The sequence below is a fragment of the Mus pahari genome, chromosome 10, assembly GCF_900095145.1.
Source record: "Mus pahari chromosome 10, PAHARI_EIJ_v1.1, whole genome shotgun sequence".
NCBI classification, from domain to species: Eukaryota; Metazoa; Chordata; class Mammalia; order Rodentia; family Muridae; genus Mus; species Mus pahari.
Genome location: NC_034599.1, coordinates 40,848,441 through 40,863,495, shown reverse-complemented (window position 1 = coordinate 40,863,495; position 15,055 = coordinate 40,848,441). Strand labels below are relative to the sequence as shown.

General features: G+C 48.9%; 1 protein-coding gene across 2 annotated transcripts in view; it reads right to left on the bottom strand.

Moving 5' to 3' along the window:
• Dscaml1 (DS cell adhesion molecule like 1) overlaps window positions 1–15,055 on the bottom strand; it is a 321,027-nt gene that overhangs the window by 26,854 nt on the left and 279,118 nt on the right. For both annotated transcript variants that reach the window (XM_021206575.2, XM_029543062.1), the window contains 4 exons: window positions 14,104–14,174; window positions 8,458–8,698; window positions 4,788–4,934; window positions 2,732–2,887 (listed from right to left, as the gene is read on the bottom strand). In XM_021206575.2, coding sequence (XP_021062234.1) covers window positions 2,732–2,887; window positions 4,788–4,934; window positions 8,458–8,698; window positions 14,104–14,174 — 615 coding nt within the window. The remainder of the gene's footprint in view (window positions 1–2,731; window positions 2,888–4,787; window positions 4,935–8,457; window positions 8,699–14,103; window positions 14,175–15,055) is intronic.

The following is a 15,055-nucleotide window of genomic DNA, read 5'->3' as shown; positions in this document are numbered from 1 at the left end:
CTTCTCCTTCTCCTTCTCCTTCTCTTTCTCCTTCTCCTCTACCTCTTCCTCCTCCTTCTCTTTTTTCTTCTTTTTAAAATGATTTTATTTGTATATTTTTATTTTATGCATATGGATGTTCTACCTGCATGAATGTATGTACTCCGGGTGTGTGCAGTGCCTGCAGAGATCACAAGAGACTACGGATCCCCTGGAACTGTAGTAACAGATATTTTGAGCTGTGTTGTTGGATCTGGGAAGTGCAAGTCTTCCTAAGTGCTCAACCACCGCTCCAACCCCCTTTTTCTTGTGTGTGTGCATGTTCATGTGTGTGCTAGTGCATGGATGCATGAATGTGCAGACCTGAGTGAGGGCAAGCACAGGTGGCCATGTTCCTGAGGAATTCTCTACCTTGGTTTTTGACATAGGGTCTCTTACTTGGACCCAGAGCTTGCCAATTAGGCAGAATTAGCTGGCTAATGAGTCCCAGGGATCCCTCTGTCTTTACCTCTTTACCTCTGGGATTACAAGAGTATGTTGCCATACCTGGCTTTCTATGTGGGTTGTGGGGGATCAAACTTCAGTTTTTATGTTGTATGGCAAGCATTTTTAAGAGTGAGCTATCTCCCCAACCATGTATATTTTTATATTTCTTTTGGTTGCATCTAAAAGATTTGAATTTCTTTTCCTTAGGAAAAATGTAAAATCCCAAAGGGATGTCGGTCTTAAGACCTTCAGATTCATCTACCTGGCCAAGGTGCCACAGACGGGCTGTGCTCGGAACAGGGAACGCTCTGCTCTCCCCGCCAAACGACTACAAACAGGAACAGAACATGTCAGATGCATGCCAAGTCACAACTGCTGTTTGGGATGAGTCTTATTTGATGCTACACCCTTTCCGACTTTGGGACACTGAGTCTCTCCCCTGTTGTGTCATTGATCGCACCTTGTTAGCCACAAAGCAACTATCATTTTCTGTCACTGCAGGTTGCTTCTACAGAACTTTCTAGCCATCTCGCTTCTTTTAGTTCAGCGAGGCACCACTGTTCCCGCTTTATGATACAGAAACTGGGAGTGGGCGGCAAAGGCTTGAGACCTGACGACAGGACTGAGCCAGCTCTTCTGTGGAATTGGCTAGGACCCTGTCCACACCATGCATCTGTCTCCTAAAGGTGGGAACAGTGTCCCCAACTCCCACTCTAAGCCTGGATCCTGTTGTGTGTGTTCCTGAGTGGCCCTGAGAGTGACTTTGGGTGGACTGTTGATGGCTCCTGGAAGGGCAGGATGATGTCTGAGGCCCCTGGGCTCCCTTGGGGCCTCGCTTTGGTTAAACACAGGGAGATGCTCATGGCTGTGGCATTGACTAAAGTGTCAGGAAACTTACAGACCTCAGCAAACCATTTCCAAAGACCAGGGAGATGCTCATGTAGCATGATCCCAGGTTTTATGATGGGACCAGGCTGGGTGAGAAAGCTTGGTTTATTCTTTACCCAAGGGCAGGTGGCTCTGCCCAGAGCTGTCCTAGGAAGCTATGACAAGGTTCATGACAGGTACGTGTGGCAGGAGGGTTGGGAAATGCTGGGAAAGACTGGGAGTGGATACAATTTCTCCCCAACATTCAAAACTCTGACCCTTACAGAATCTCTGCCAAACATCTGGGTAGACTCTAGATCCCATGTCTCCATATTCCTGGAAGAAACCTAGGCCGAGTAAGAAGGACACCATGATGCCAACGATGAGTACTGTTTTGCCTACTGTGTTCCAGGCACTCCTCAGCCAAATTCGGCCTTTCTAAGGACAGGGCACCTGACCCAGGGCATGCAGTTAGGAAACAGCCAAGGGCTCGTGAGATGTCTGATCAGGTAAACACACATGGTGTGCAAGCCTCGAGATGTGAGTTTGATCGCTGAAACCCATGCTAAGACAGAAGGAAAGAAACAATCTCACCAGGTTGTCCTCCGACCTCCACACATGTGCTATGACATGCATGCATGCACACGCACATCACATACACACATATCATAACAATATCAGAGTACTCGGGCAGGATGGGGAAGAAATGGATGGGCAGAAGCAGGAGTCCAGAGTTGTGTGTGGGGTATGGGCCAGGCCACCTTCTGCTTCAGTGCTCTCCCAGACTTATGCAGTTCTGGGCCCCCGTTGGAAGCCCAACCCTTCTCCCCACGGGTCCCTCCATGGTTAACTCTGCCTCCAGCCTGCATTTATTCACACTATATTCCTGAGTTTGGCCCTAATTCTGCTCAATTGGGAAGAGCCTAGTGATTACAGCTCCACATGGAGGCCAATTCCATTTGTCTGCCAGTGAGTTCAAGGTCCGACCACACTGGGGCCTCAGTGGGATGACCACCAAGTCCTTAACCCTGACTGTATTAGGTAGCATTCCTGATCCCATACCAACTGCAACATCCGTACCTAGAGGAAAGTAGTCTGTGTCTGGCAGGGGAGTAGATGCTTCAAAAGGATGCCCTGTGGGTGGTGCCGGGAGGGGAATTGTCAGAGAGCAGAGGGGTAAGGGAGGTGGCAGTTGCTTAGGTGTTCCAGCATTCATCTCAGAGTGTGTCAACAAGCTCCAAACCACCCACCAAGGGCCCAAAAGGGGCAAGAGAAAAAATGGTGTCCTGCTCTTGCCTTGCCCCCAGGATAGTGGCTGGAAGCAAGTAGTATATATGTGGGGTGTGCTCCAAGGAGGTCAGTTCCTGAGGGCAGAGTGGGAGGTCATTCTCGGACTTACCATCTTCCTTGGTCTGGATGTAGAGCACGCTGCTGCGCACACCATCCCCAGCCTGCGTGTAGGCGAGCACCTGGACGCTGTAGTTGGTGAACTTCTCCATACCCCGAAGCTCCACTCGCTCCCTTGTGGTGGTGACATTCTGCATCTCGCCCCACTCTGTGGAAACAGGCCTCTGATCATGAGGCTGGCCCTGTCATGCTTCTGCCAGCCTGGGTTCAGACCTCTATTCTATAGGGATGAGGGCTAGATGGCCACCTGCCAGGCAATAGACCTGGGCCACTGTCCCTAGACCATATCTCTCCCTAAGCGTCTAACCAGGACCTGAGTATGTGCTGCCTTTGAACCTCAGTTGACCTTGTACCAACTCCCCTCAGTGACAACCAGGTAGAAGCAAAGGGCTCAAGCCAGGTGGTCAGGTGACAGTGCAGTATATAGGGTCCAGAGGGTGAGAGCACCATGCCCCATCATGTTCAAAGATTCAAATCTTTGAGGCAAGGGGATGGCAGAGGCCCGAGTACAGGAAGCAGTGCTGACCTGTCTGGGACATATAGAGAAACCTAGGAAGATCAGCTTGTCTAAGAGTCCGGTGGTCTTTGGAGGATAGAGAGGCCAATGCAATATCTTCTCTGAGTGCTGAGTCAGAAAGCCTTGGAAAAGAGAAAGCAAGCTCTGGAAGGAGCCTTACTCTGACACAGTTTAACGGTCACATCTGTTTGTTTGTTTTTTAGAGACAGGGTCTCTCTGTATAGCCCTGGCTGTCCTGGAACTCTGTAGACCAGGCTGGCCTCGAACTCAGAAATCCGTCTGCCTCTGCCTCCCAAGTGCTGGGATTAAAGGCATGCGCCACCACTGTCTGTTTGCTTTTTTTTTTTTTTTTTTTTTTTGATCTGGGCTCTCAGTATGTAGCTCTGGCTGGCAGGGTGGCCTGAGATTTCACATCAAAAGGTCTTGGGAGACCTTTAGGGGTCAAGCCAGAAGACTGAAGCTTCCTGGCTTTGGTAGGAGAAAATGGATCAGGGATGTCCTTCCAGCAGAGTCCAGGTGGGGAGGGAGGTGCCAGTGATCTGGACAGGTAGCTGTGAGCCACACCCCCAGGTCCTCTGGAGAGGACAGTGCTGGCCCTTGGGAGGCATGATGTTCAGGACTAGGATGCAAGCTCATCACAGGCCCCTGTGCTCTGCTGAAGTGAGTGAAACTTTTTTGTTCATAGATAAGGATGCCTAGGCTAAGGCTCTGCGGCCTACGGACTTCCTTGTCCTAGAAGATCTTAGTGTATACCACTGGGCATGGAAGCAGATGTGTTTGTTGGGGCTCCATAGACCTGCCAGCATCTGAGGCAAAGAAGGTTCCCCTAGGGTAACTCTTCCGCTTGCCTCTCGCTGTCCTCATATTACTGAGGGCTTGGCCCCTACCCTCACACACCCCAGGTTGCTCCCTGCATTGGACTCACATCTTGGGCCCCACCCCTCACACTCCCCCAGGTCCCTGCTTGAAGTTGGACTCACATCTTACTGCCCATCTGGGTTTACTGATGCCTGAGTTTGGTCAAGGGGCGGCTTCCCTAGGTTTGAATAAGTCTGCTTCCTCCCTCTGGGCCTAGATGAAGATAGCTTCCTGCAGGTACTAATACTGGCCACCCTCTCTCCCTTCACTGAAAACAGCCCCTCAATACACAGTTGTGTATGCCATCTGTTCCTCAACCAAGAAGGCCATATAAAAGTCCCAATAAAAACATGTTGTTAGAATAGCAAATGTACCTCAGCATCCTGATGTGTGCTGCTGTCTAGGTGTGGTTAGTACCTACTGTCCCTCACCTGGTAGGTGGCCTTGTATATGACCTTGACCCTGGGTCTGGCTCTGGTTCCAGACTAAAAACGACACGTGCAAATGGACCCTGGCCTACTCTCTTACTGTCCCATCATACTCTTGAGGCTTCCATATGTGTGCAGAGGGGGCTGCACTTGTACTTGACACACTGCTGAGAGCTGTCAGCTCTAACCAGGCCTGGAGTAAACCCCATCAGCCTGGACCCAGCCACCAATCCCAGAAGACTTACCTCCATCAACGTAGAGTGACCAGAAGATGACCCGGTAGCCTTTGAGGACACCATTGAGGGTGCTTCGTGGGGGCTCTGACCAGGAGATGACAGCCACGTCAGAAGTGATGGACAGAGCTCGGACATTCTCTGGGGGCTGGCTGGGCACTGCAGAGGGGGGAAATCAACAGTCAGTTATGGTATGAGAGACAGCATAATGTATGCATCTCAGATTGGGCCATGTTGCCCTACATGGTAGGGATATAGAGTTAGATGATTGGAGGGACTGTCCGACACAGCTCTGGGCGCTGTACTGCTATTCAAATCTCCTCTGCTTCAGTCTGAAGCAGCTAGATATCTCTCCAAGTCTCAGCTCCCAGGTTTCTGGGGCATGGTGGTCCTGGTTCTGTTAGATTCTGGAGGCGGGGAAGAACTTGGGAGCAGTCCAGGCAACTCCTCAGTAGGCCATGACGGAGAGCTCACGAGATGAATGCGGTGGCTTGGGAGACCAATCAAGTCCCATTCTGTAATTTAGCTGAGGGCTGCCAGCCCCTTGGTGCTCATTGACCATAGATGGATCTGAACCCAGGTCTGACCTGGAGGATTCTTTGTTCTGGGGCTAAGCTGAAGGGAAAGAGAAGAATGGGGATTTCAATGGACGATGGTATAGGGTTGGAAAGTTCCCACGGACATCACCAGGACTTCTGGGCCCATTATTTCTTGCCTTATGCCCACATAAGAGCATGCCCAAATGTCTAGATGTCCTGAACGCACAGCACGAGGCTAACATGGGTGACTGCTTGCCCTTGATTCTCTCTGATAGTTCCCTCTGTGGTTCCTAAGTCCCCTACCTTGGGTTAACTGTAGGCTACTTGCCCTTTCTCACAGTGGGAGCAAAACACTGGGGGTGGTCTCTGCTAAGAAGAACTTCAGCGACACTTCGTGCTGGTTTCCAAGGAGCCCAGGACAGAGGGAAAGAGCAAGCCCAATCTGCCATGAATGGGAGAGAGGAGGCAGAGGCTGGAGGGAAGGTAATTAGATCCCGTTGCCCCACAAGAGGCAACTCTAATTTTTATGAGCATTTAAATGATAATACATCATCCTAACGATCCTCTTTGAGAGTGATTATTGTTTCATATTACTTAGGTGTAAAAATATAAGCACCATGTAATTAGGGACCCAGTGTAATAAACTAATACAGATCGCCCGTTCGAACAAAATGAAGGTAATACAATTATGGAAAAGACGCTCTTGCTAAGGCAGGGGCCCTTGAATACCCCAGGAGGAGTGCTAATATTGCCAGAAAACGATCAGGATCTGACAGGCTAACGAGGGCCTTAATTAAGTATGAAAAACTGCTGAGCAAATGCACGTGGAAACTTTCTTCCTGTCTCCTCCTTTGTTTTGAAAAGGACTCTACAGCCTGAACTGAGTCCTTTCTGGTGGAAACTCCAAGGGCTCTGTCTGTGTGGCGGACGCCATCCTCCTCTGAGGTCCTGGTCTGGACTGTTTGAGGGATGCGGGATGAAGGATGAAGGATGGGAGTTTAGGGTTAGGCAGGCTGGCCTGTGCTTCAGATAGACCTTCCTGGGGGTGTGTTGCATCTGGTCTTGCTCCCAAACACAGGGGAAGCAGGGGTTCCCGCTTGGATATTCATCATGGTGGTTATATCTATAACTAGGTAGGGAACTTCATTGCTGCCAGTCTTGGCCGCACTCTGGGAATTCTGACCCAGCTATGGCTCTCGTGGGTACTCTATGAACCACAAGGAGCAGTAGCAGTCGCTCCCCCCTCCCCAATCATCACCTTGGAGTCCCTGTTACAAAGAGCTCTAGGGTCCAGTGAACACCGACGGGCTCCCAGGGGCTGCTATGAGACTCCTGAGCTAAGGCTTGCCCTGCTTGAATTGATACTTCAGCCTGAAAGGTGACAAGCTGGTGTTCCTCAGCCCAGCCAGGTCTGTGGCCAGCGTCTTCGGGTCAGGGAGAAGCTTTGGGACCAGGACGGAGTGCCTGTGCTCCTTCAGGCTCTCGACACCCCTCTGCTCTCTGTCAGCCTTTCCTCTCCTTTTCCCCACTCAGATCTGAGGTCTGCCCCATCCCAAAGCTCAGCTGTGCCCTAGAGCAATGAGAAGGATCTGGAGATGGAGCCTAGAAACCAGGGTTTGAAAGCTCCAGACAGTGCCCACCTTTAGCCAAGGTTCAGAACAGTGGGACAGGCTTCTGCAGTGTGTCACTCTGTCTTTCAAATAGGAAAGCAATATAGGAAGGAGCTTTGAAGGCTCTTCTGCATCTCCTTTATTCTGCTTTCTGGGAGTGTGTGTGTGTGTGTGTGTGTGTGTGTGTGTGTGTGTGTGTGTGTGAGAGAGAGAGAGAGAGAGAGAGAGACACAGAGAGAGAGGGAGAGAGAGAGGGAGAGAGAGGGAGAAAGGGATAGGGAAAGAAACAGGTACAGGGAGAGGGACAGGGACAGGGACAGGGACAGAGACAGAAACTGACTGCCTGGATCCTCCTCTGGAGGAGTTAAGACCCCATCTCCTATCTCGACCTGATGCAGGGTGTTATCTTTCCTGTGTGTGGACAGGAGGCATGTTTCTGTTCTCCCCATCTCTGGAGAACAAGGGTGCTTTCATTTACTATCAGACTGTGGGGGCTTTTCTAGTTATCAGGGTGCTAAGATGTATTTATTTATACAAGGCCTCACTATGTATTTCTAGTTGACCTGGAGCTCACTGTGTAGACCAGGATGGCTTTGGTTTCACAGAGATCTGCCTGCCTCGGCCTCCCAAGTGCTGGGACTAAAGACATGCGCCACCTCAGCCAGCAGAGTGTTTTTAAGAACTAGGCTCTAAACCCTTTTGCCAATCAGCTATTAGAACTTCATAACTCTCTTCATGCACCTTAAAGACAGATGGGGACACAGTGAAGCCTAGAAGAACAAGGGTAACTTGATATATATATATATTTTTTTTTTTTTTTTCAAAGAAGAAACTGAGCCTAGAATGAGAATGAGGGGAAAGCTTGGGCAGAGAGGGTATGGGACCAGAAGGAAGGAGAGAGATGCAGGAATGGGGAGACATGGATAGACAGGCTAATGTCCTATAGGTAGGCCAAGGGGCAAAGCATCGATCAGCAAGTGAGGGACAGAGAGAGGTGACGGGCTCAGGCTGTATTTGTTGAATGGATCAAGACCCCCTGAGAGCCAGTCAGTAAGAAGAGATAGGGGTGGCAAGTGTGCTGGTTAGGTTTTGTTAATTTGACACAAATTAGAGACGTCTGGGAACCTCAACTGAGAAACTGTCTCCATCAGTTTGGCCCGTAAGCAAGTCGGTGGAACATTTTCTTGATTTGTGGTTGATATGGGAGGAGCCAGCCCACTGTGGGCAGGGCCACCTTTGGACAGCTGGTCCTGGGTTTCACAAGCAATCAGGTGGAGTATGTCACAGAGAGAAAGCCATGGCCTCTGGGATCCTGCCTTGTCTTCCCTCAGTGATGGAGTGCGACCCGGGAGTGTAAGAGGAGACAGACCCTTTTGCCCCCAGCTTGCTTTTGGGCAGTGTTTTATCACAGCAGCAGAAAGTAAACCAGAACACCAGAAAGCTCGTTTTGCCTACAGGAGCGATGTAGGCCCAGGCCCTGGGTCTGCCTGCAAGAACCTGACCCCCTGCTCCCAACCTTGTGGCTTCCCTCACCATCCTCCAAGGTGGTGGCATTGATCTCACTAGATGAGGGCCCCGTGCCTGCCCGGTTGAAGGCTTGGACCACCACGCCGTACTGAGCGAACTTCTTGAGGTTATCCAGGGTGTAGACCTCACTGTCCCCCGTCGCCTTCATTTCCACGATGCTGTACTGCCCGTTGCTGCCGGGGCTGTTCTCCCGGTAGCCAATCTGGTATCCCCTGATGACTCCGTTCTGCAGCTCCTTCTTTGGTGCCTGTGGATCAGGGGAATGGCCGAGGACAAAGACAGAGTGACACTCTGAGATGCCTTTGTTCTTAGAGCCAAGAGCACGTCACTACTCTGTGCCCAGACCCTGAAAAGCTCCTGTTTCACTTGGATTGAACCCTTGGGACATTATGGCTACCTGGCCCTCTGTGACCTTTATACTCAGATACAGACCCATCCTCTCACATAGTCTTCTATGCTGTTCTTACCAGACTCATGACTGTCCCAACTCTGGTCTCTCTCCTCTGACTCGTCCTTGAGGAGAGGTCCCCTTCTTTATGAGACAGCCATTAGCCATTCCTGGGTTATTCTAGCTTCTGATATTTATTCCTTGGCTTCTGACATTCTATAGAGTTTACTTATGTGTTTGAACATCTGCTCCAGTAGAACCCAAAGATGAGGTGTATTGACTCTTTAGTGTATCTGTGTCTATAATGGTGTGTGTCATAGAGTGTGCTCTGAGTACACAGTGTGTGTGTGTGTGTGTGTGTGTGTGTGTGTGTGTGTGTGTGTGAATAAACTGGGCTATTACTTGGATGCTAAGGGAACTAGAAGAATCGAACCTTAGGCAAAATGATCGGAGGGAGAGAGATGTAAGCAACGAATTTAAGTAAAAGAAAGTATCCTGTACTTCCTGTTCACACACACTGGGAGAATCATTACTGATAAAAATGACGTGGAAAAATTAGTACCCTCCCCCAATGCCAGCAGGAATGTCAGGTAATATAACAGTAGTATCAGCAATCTGGCTGTGTCTCAAGCAGCCAGACATTAAGTGGCCACATGACCCACGTGATTGTACGATCCCACTTCTGGGTATATAACCCACAGGATTGAAAGCAGAGGCTCATGTTCTTGGATAGCTCTGTCCAAAGCCGCAGTATTCACAAGAGATGGATGAATCAACGATATGAGGTTTATCCACACAGTGGAGTATTACGCAGCCAGGGAAGGAGTGGAATGCTGGCACAGGTTACTGGGTGGATGACCTCAGGCAATGCACTGCATAAAGTGAGTTAGTCACAAAAGACGGGCACCATAAAGTTCCTATTACAGAGGGTTCTGGACTGAGTGAATTCACAGAAGAGGAAAACAGAAGTTTGTAGGGGATGGGAGGAGGGGTTAAGGGTATAGAATTCAGTCAAAGTAATGGACAAGTATTGAAAAACAGCTCATGGTGATGGCTACACAGTTCTATGAATGTGCTAACTGGGACTGAGCTGTATTTTTTTAAATTAAAAAAAAAATCGTGTGGTGTATATGTGGTGTAGGTGTACCTGCCATTCCTATGTGAGGGTGTGTGCACATGTGGAGACCTAAAGCTCTTCCTCCATCATGCTCTACCTTCTTTTTGAGGTAGACGCACTCATTGGTCCTTCTGTGCTTCCTTTGTTTTGGCTAAACCCAAGAGCCTTCTGGCCCCCCAGTTGCTGCTGCATTTGAGCGCTAGGCTTTTCTGTGGCTTTTCGGGTCAAAGCTCAGGTTTTCATGCTTGCCCAGCAAGCACTTTACACACTGAGCCATCTCCCCAAACTCCTGAACTCTTAAACATGGCTACAAAGTACCATAATGAAATTAGTACATGAAATTTTGTACTAAAAATCTTCCAAAGATAAAAAAACAAAACATAAGGACTGCTTGACTTTTGCCTGGCTCAGATTTTCCTAGAATAGGCTGTGTTGCCCCAGACACAGTGGCCAGGGGTGCAGCCGTGATGAGGGTGGGGTCGTGATAAGGGTGGAGCTGCAATGAGGGTGGGGCCGTGATGAGGGTGTGGTTGTGATGAGGGTGGGGCATGATGAGGGTGGAGCAGTGATGAGGGCAGAGCCTGTGGGCAGCCCAAAGATAAAAGATCTGAGATGTCAAGAGGGTGCTGGTGGGAATGAAGGACCAATTCCAGATGGCCAGAAGAAGAAAGCAGAGAACATTGTAGCAACATGAGTCTAGGCTGGGAAGTGTTCTCACCCCAAGCTTGAGTCCTGATATAAACTCTGCTGCACATCATCATGTACATATACAGGTGTCTTCAGAGAAAATATAGTCACATGAACACCAGTATATGGCAGGATCTTACATGACCCCACCCCCACCCCAGCTGTGTAATGCGTGCCTGTGAAATGCTCTGAACACATGTTCAGATCCTTCCGAACACAGCCTAATCCTCACACCTGCCCGGGGCCAGATGCAGTTAGATCCTCAAATAGAAACTGGCTTCTTTAGGGACAGGGCCTGCCCAACTTTAAATTGAGATAGCATAGCCACTTCTGTGCACATAAAACCAGCTAGAACCAGAGTATTGAAGACAATGAAGTTAATTTAAAAGCCCACCTTTTATTGTACTAAAAAATAGTGAGATAAAAAAACAATTAAGTTCGTAAAATAGCCCCACTGTTTCTTTTAATTCAATGAATGTTTTAAATTAATTGCACTTTAAGATCACTGTTAACTCAATAAAATTAAGTTTTTAATTTAATGTAATTGTTTTGAACTCACTAAATAGGTGTGTGTGCGTGTGTGTGTGTGTGTGTGTGTGTGTGTGTATGTGAGTGTGTGTGTGTGTGTGTGTGTGTGTGTGTTTAATTGACTTGACTTTTTGCTATTGCCGGAATCGTCTTCTCTCTGCACTTGGGCAATTCTGCACACGAGCCTGAAAGTGGGAAGATCTGTGCAGCTGGGACTTGTGCACACTCACACACACACACTTAGATTTCTACTGGAGGCACACACTCATCTTCGAGAGCACAATACACTCATTCCTACACACTACACATATTTTGCTATTGCATGTACACAGTCATACCGTTAATACAGTACCACACTGCCTTACACAGTCAGGACTACATATCCCATGGTTTAGCCCTGTACTTATCAGTTGTCTGCACCATGCATACACGTGTATATTGACCCAGGGCTATCTTTGTCTAGTTATATCTCCATACATATAGCCCAGGGCTATCTATACCACAACACACAGCTATGTACATGACCCAGGGCCATATATATCATGATATGCTTGTACATAAGACTACAGTCACACACTGGTAGAAGCCCTGGGCAAGCACTCAGGTGCCCCTGATGTACATGTTTATTTCACACACTTATACAAATCTTGACATACTTTCCCCTTCTCTCTTTGTGTCACTCACTTTTCTCTCTTCTCCTTCCTTTTCTTTCTCCCTACCTCTCCCTCCCTCCCAAACATGCACACTTGGGATTTCAATCAATCTTAACAATATTTCTCTGAAGCATTAAGAAATCAATAGGGCTGATTGCAAATTTATGTCATAAAGCAGAGGTGATCCATCTCACAGAGAGTCTTAACACAGAGTGACTTATCTTTCAAGTGAATCTTTATTTCTCATTAATCTGTTCTCGGTGTGAAAAAAAAAATCCCCATGAGAAGTCAGTGCCCAAATTTATTGACCTGCTGGCTCATTCTGAAGTTCTAACTTTCTAATCAATTTTATTTTTCATTATGAGACTTTAGAGAAATAAATTTGATTCTAAATTTTTATCGACCTCGGCTCTGGGTTAGAACTCTGTAGCAAGTGCCTGTGTGGTGTTTTACACAGTTCTCTGGCTCCACCTTGGGGAGCCCTCTGTGTAGTCCCCAGAGATGAGTTCAGAACTGGGATGCTGAAGGGAATGGGGGGAGGGGTGGGGGCTGGGCCTTACCTTCAGCTTCTGGATAATGCTCTGGGGCCCAGATCTGAATCCCGAGGGCTTTTTCTAAGGGGCATGTCCATGTCCTGAATTTCTAAGATCAGGTTAAGGGAGATGGGAAGAGTCATCCTAAATGTGAGTGACTCCCTTCATGGACGTCCCCACTGAATGAAGAGGAGACAGGGCGCTTGTTGACTGTGCACACTACCTAGTGTGCCTTCCCCACTGCGATGGACTGACCCCTTAAACCGTGAGCCCAAATCAACCCTCTGTCCTTAAGGTGCTGATGCCGAGTGTTTTATCACAGCGACAAGGAAAGCAGCTGACTGGGGCAGCAGGTAGGAGCACATCCTCTGGCCGTCTCTCTCGGGAGGGAAGAGACCAGGCTGCTCGTGCTGTGTGAGCACGCACACACGTGTGGAAGACTGACTGCCCATGAAGATGAAGGTCCATGTCAAGGCTGGAATGCACGTGGAGGACCGAGGCCATGTCCAAAGGAGAACTCTGTTCAGTAGACTGTAGTGGGGAGATGGGTCTGGGAATCCAGTCTGTGTGCCTTGGACTCTATCTTATACCCTAGCAACTATAGGCAAGTCACCTCGCATCGCAACGCCCTTGGCCTCCTCAGCTGGCTGTTGATGGAAGTACCTTTCCAGTCACCCTTAAGAATAGAGCGAGGGGGGCTGGTGAGATGGCTCAGCGGGTAAGAGCACCCGACTGCTCTTCCGAAGGTCCGGAGTTCAAATCCCAGCAACCACATGGTGGCTCGCAACCACCCATCTGACTCCCTCTTCTGGAGTGTCTGAAGACAGCTACAGTGTACTTACATAAATAAATAAATAAATAAATAAATAAATAAATAAATAAATAAATCTTAAAAAAAAAAAAAAAAAGAATAGAGCGAGGGCCAGATGAGTGTGTGCAGGAGCAAGCCCTGGGGACTGGATGCTGCAGAGTTCAGGAAGGCATGGAGTCACTGGGTCATCTGTGCACGTGGAAGGAGCAGGGCCAGAGCTCCCCAGGAGCACCCCAACCCTTGGTCTTGCTCATCTCATGGCTGGTCAGTGAAGCCTCCTCTAAGACATCCTTAAGCAGCAGCTGCCTCAGCTGCCTGCGTTTTCAGGCCCTTGCAGAGACCTTGCACACTGGTCACTGACCTCTTCTCTCTTCCCAGATCTAGAAGGCCAGCTAATGTTTTTCAGTGTTTCAAAAAACAACCCTGGGTTGAAGAGACGGCTCAGTGGGTAAAGGCACTTGCTGCCAAGTTTGAGTGTTTGAATTGTATTACACAGACCCACATAGTAGAAGAAGATAACTGACTCCCACAAGTTGTTTTTGCCCTCTGCCCTCAGCATATGGGCCGTGGGACACATGAATGTGCATGTATTTGCCCTCCCTCTCTGATTTTACCCTGATGCTTTAGGGCACAAAATCAAACCGAGTTGCTACCCTCTAGTGTGGTAACATTGAGTTTAAGGGCGAGCTGGTAAGTAGGCAGAACCACACTGGCACTGCAAGTTTTTCATCTTATCCCTCACCAGATGGCCAGGATGCAAGGGAGCAATGATTGAGAAGAGACTAGTGTCCCTTTACCGTCCTCTCCTCCCACCCTTCGACTGTCCCCGAGCCTAGCGAGAACACGGGCATGGGTACCATATGAGAAAAGACTAGTGAGCTTGATGGATTCACAGGTGGATGGAAGAGGGGCAGGCAAGATGGCTCGTCGCTTACCTTCCAGGTCACCTGGATGCTCTGTGAAGTCACTGGTTGCAAGGTGACATCCATGGGAGGCCCATCGGGAGCTAGGGACACAGAAGAAGCAACGCTGAGTCACATGCTAGGAGAGGAAACAGCCCTGTGTCCTCATGCCCACCTGAAGAACCGCTTAGAAGCGGGAAGTCCACACACCAATGACAGAGTTGGTAGCTGTTTATCAGAGTGGGACCTGGTAGTTTAACTTTATGATCATTCGTAACATTGTGCTCTTATGACTTAAGAATGTTTCTGTATCATTTTGTTTTACAATGACACATACGAAAGGACAGCAAAAGAAATCTTTAATTTTTTTTTTTTATTAAAAATCTGGGGCTAGGCGCACAGCTCAGTCAGTAAAGTATTTGGTTTGTAACACCAAGGGCACGAGTTCCATTTCCAGAACCTGTGTGAAAACATCTGAGTGCAGTGGTAACACTGCCAGTCCCAGCCCCAGGCAGGCAGAAGGAAGCAGACAGATCCCTGGGGCTTGCTGGCTGGGCAGCTTAGTCTTGGTGGACTTTTGGCCAGTGAGAGACTATCTCAGAAAGGGTGGATAGTGCCTAAGAAACCTACCCAAGGTTGTCCTCTGGCCCCTACTTACACCCGTATACAAGCGTGTGTGCACCTGCTTGTTTCCTCCTGACCCTCTCCCCACTCACAAGCCCCACACTGACACACACACAGACACAGACACACACAGACACACAGAGACACACAGACACACAGACACACACATAGACATACACACAGACACAGTCACATACAGACACACACAGACACACACATAGACATACACACAGACACACACAGACACAGACACACACACAGACACACACACCAGACACACACACAGACACACACACAGACACACACAGACACACACAGACACACACACACAGACACACACACAGACACACACACACACACA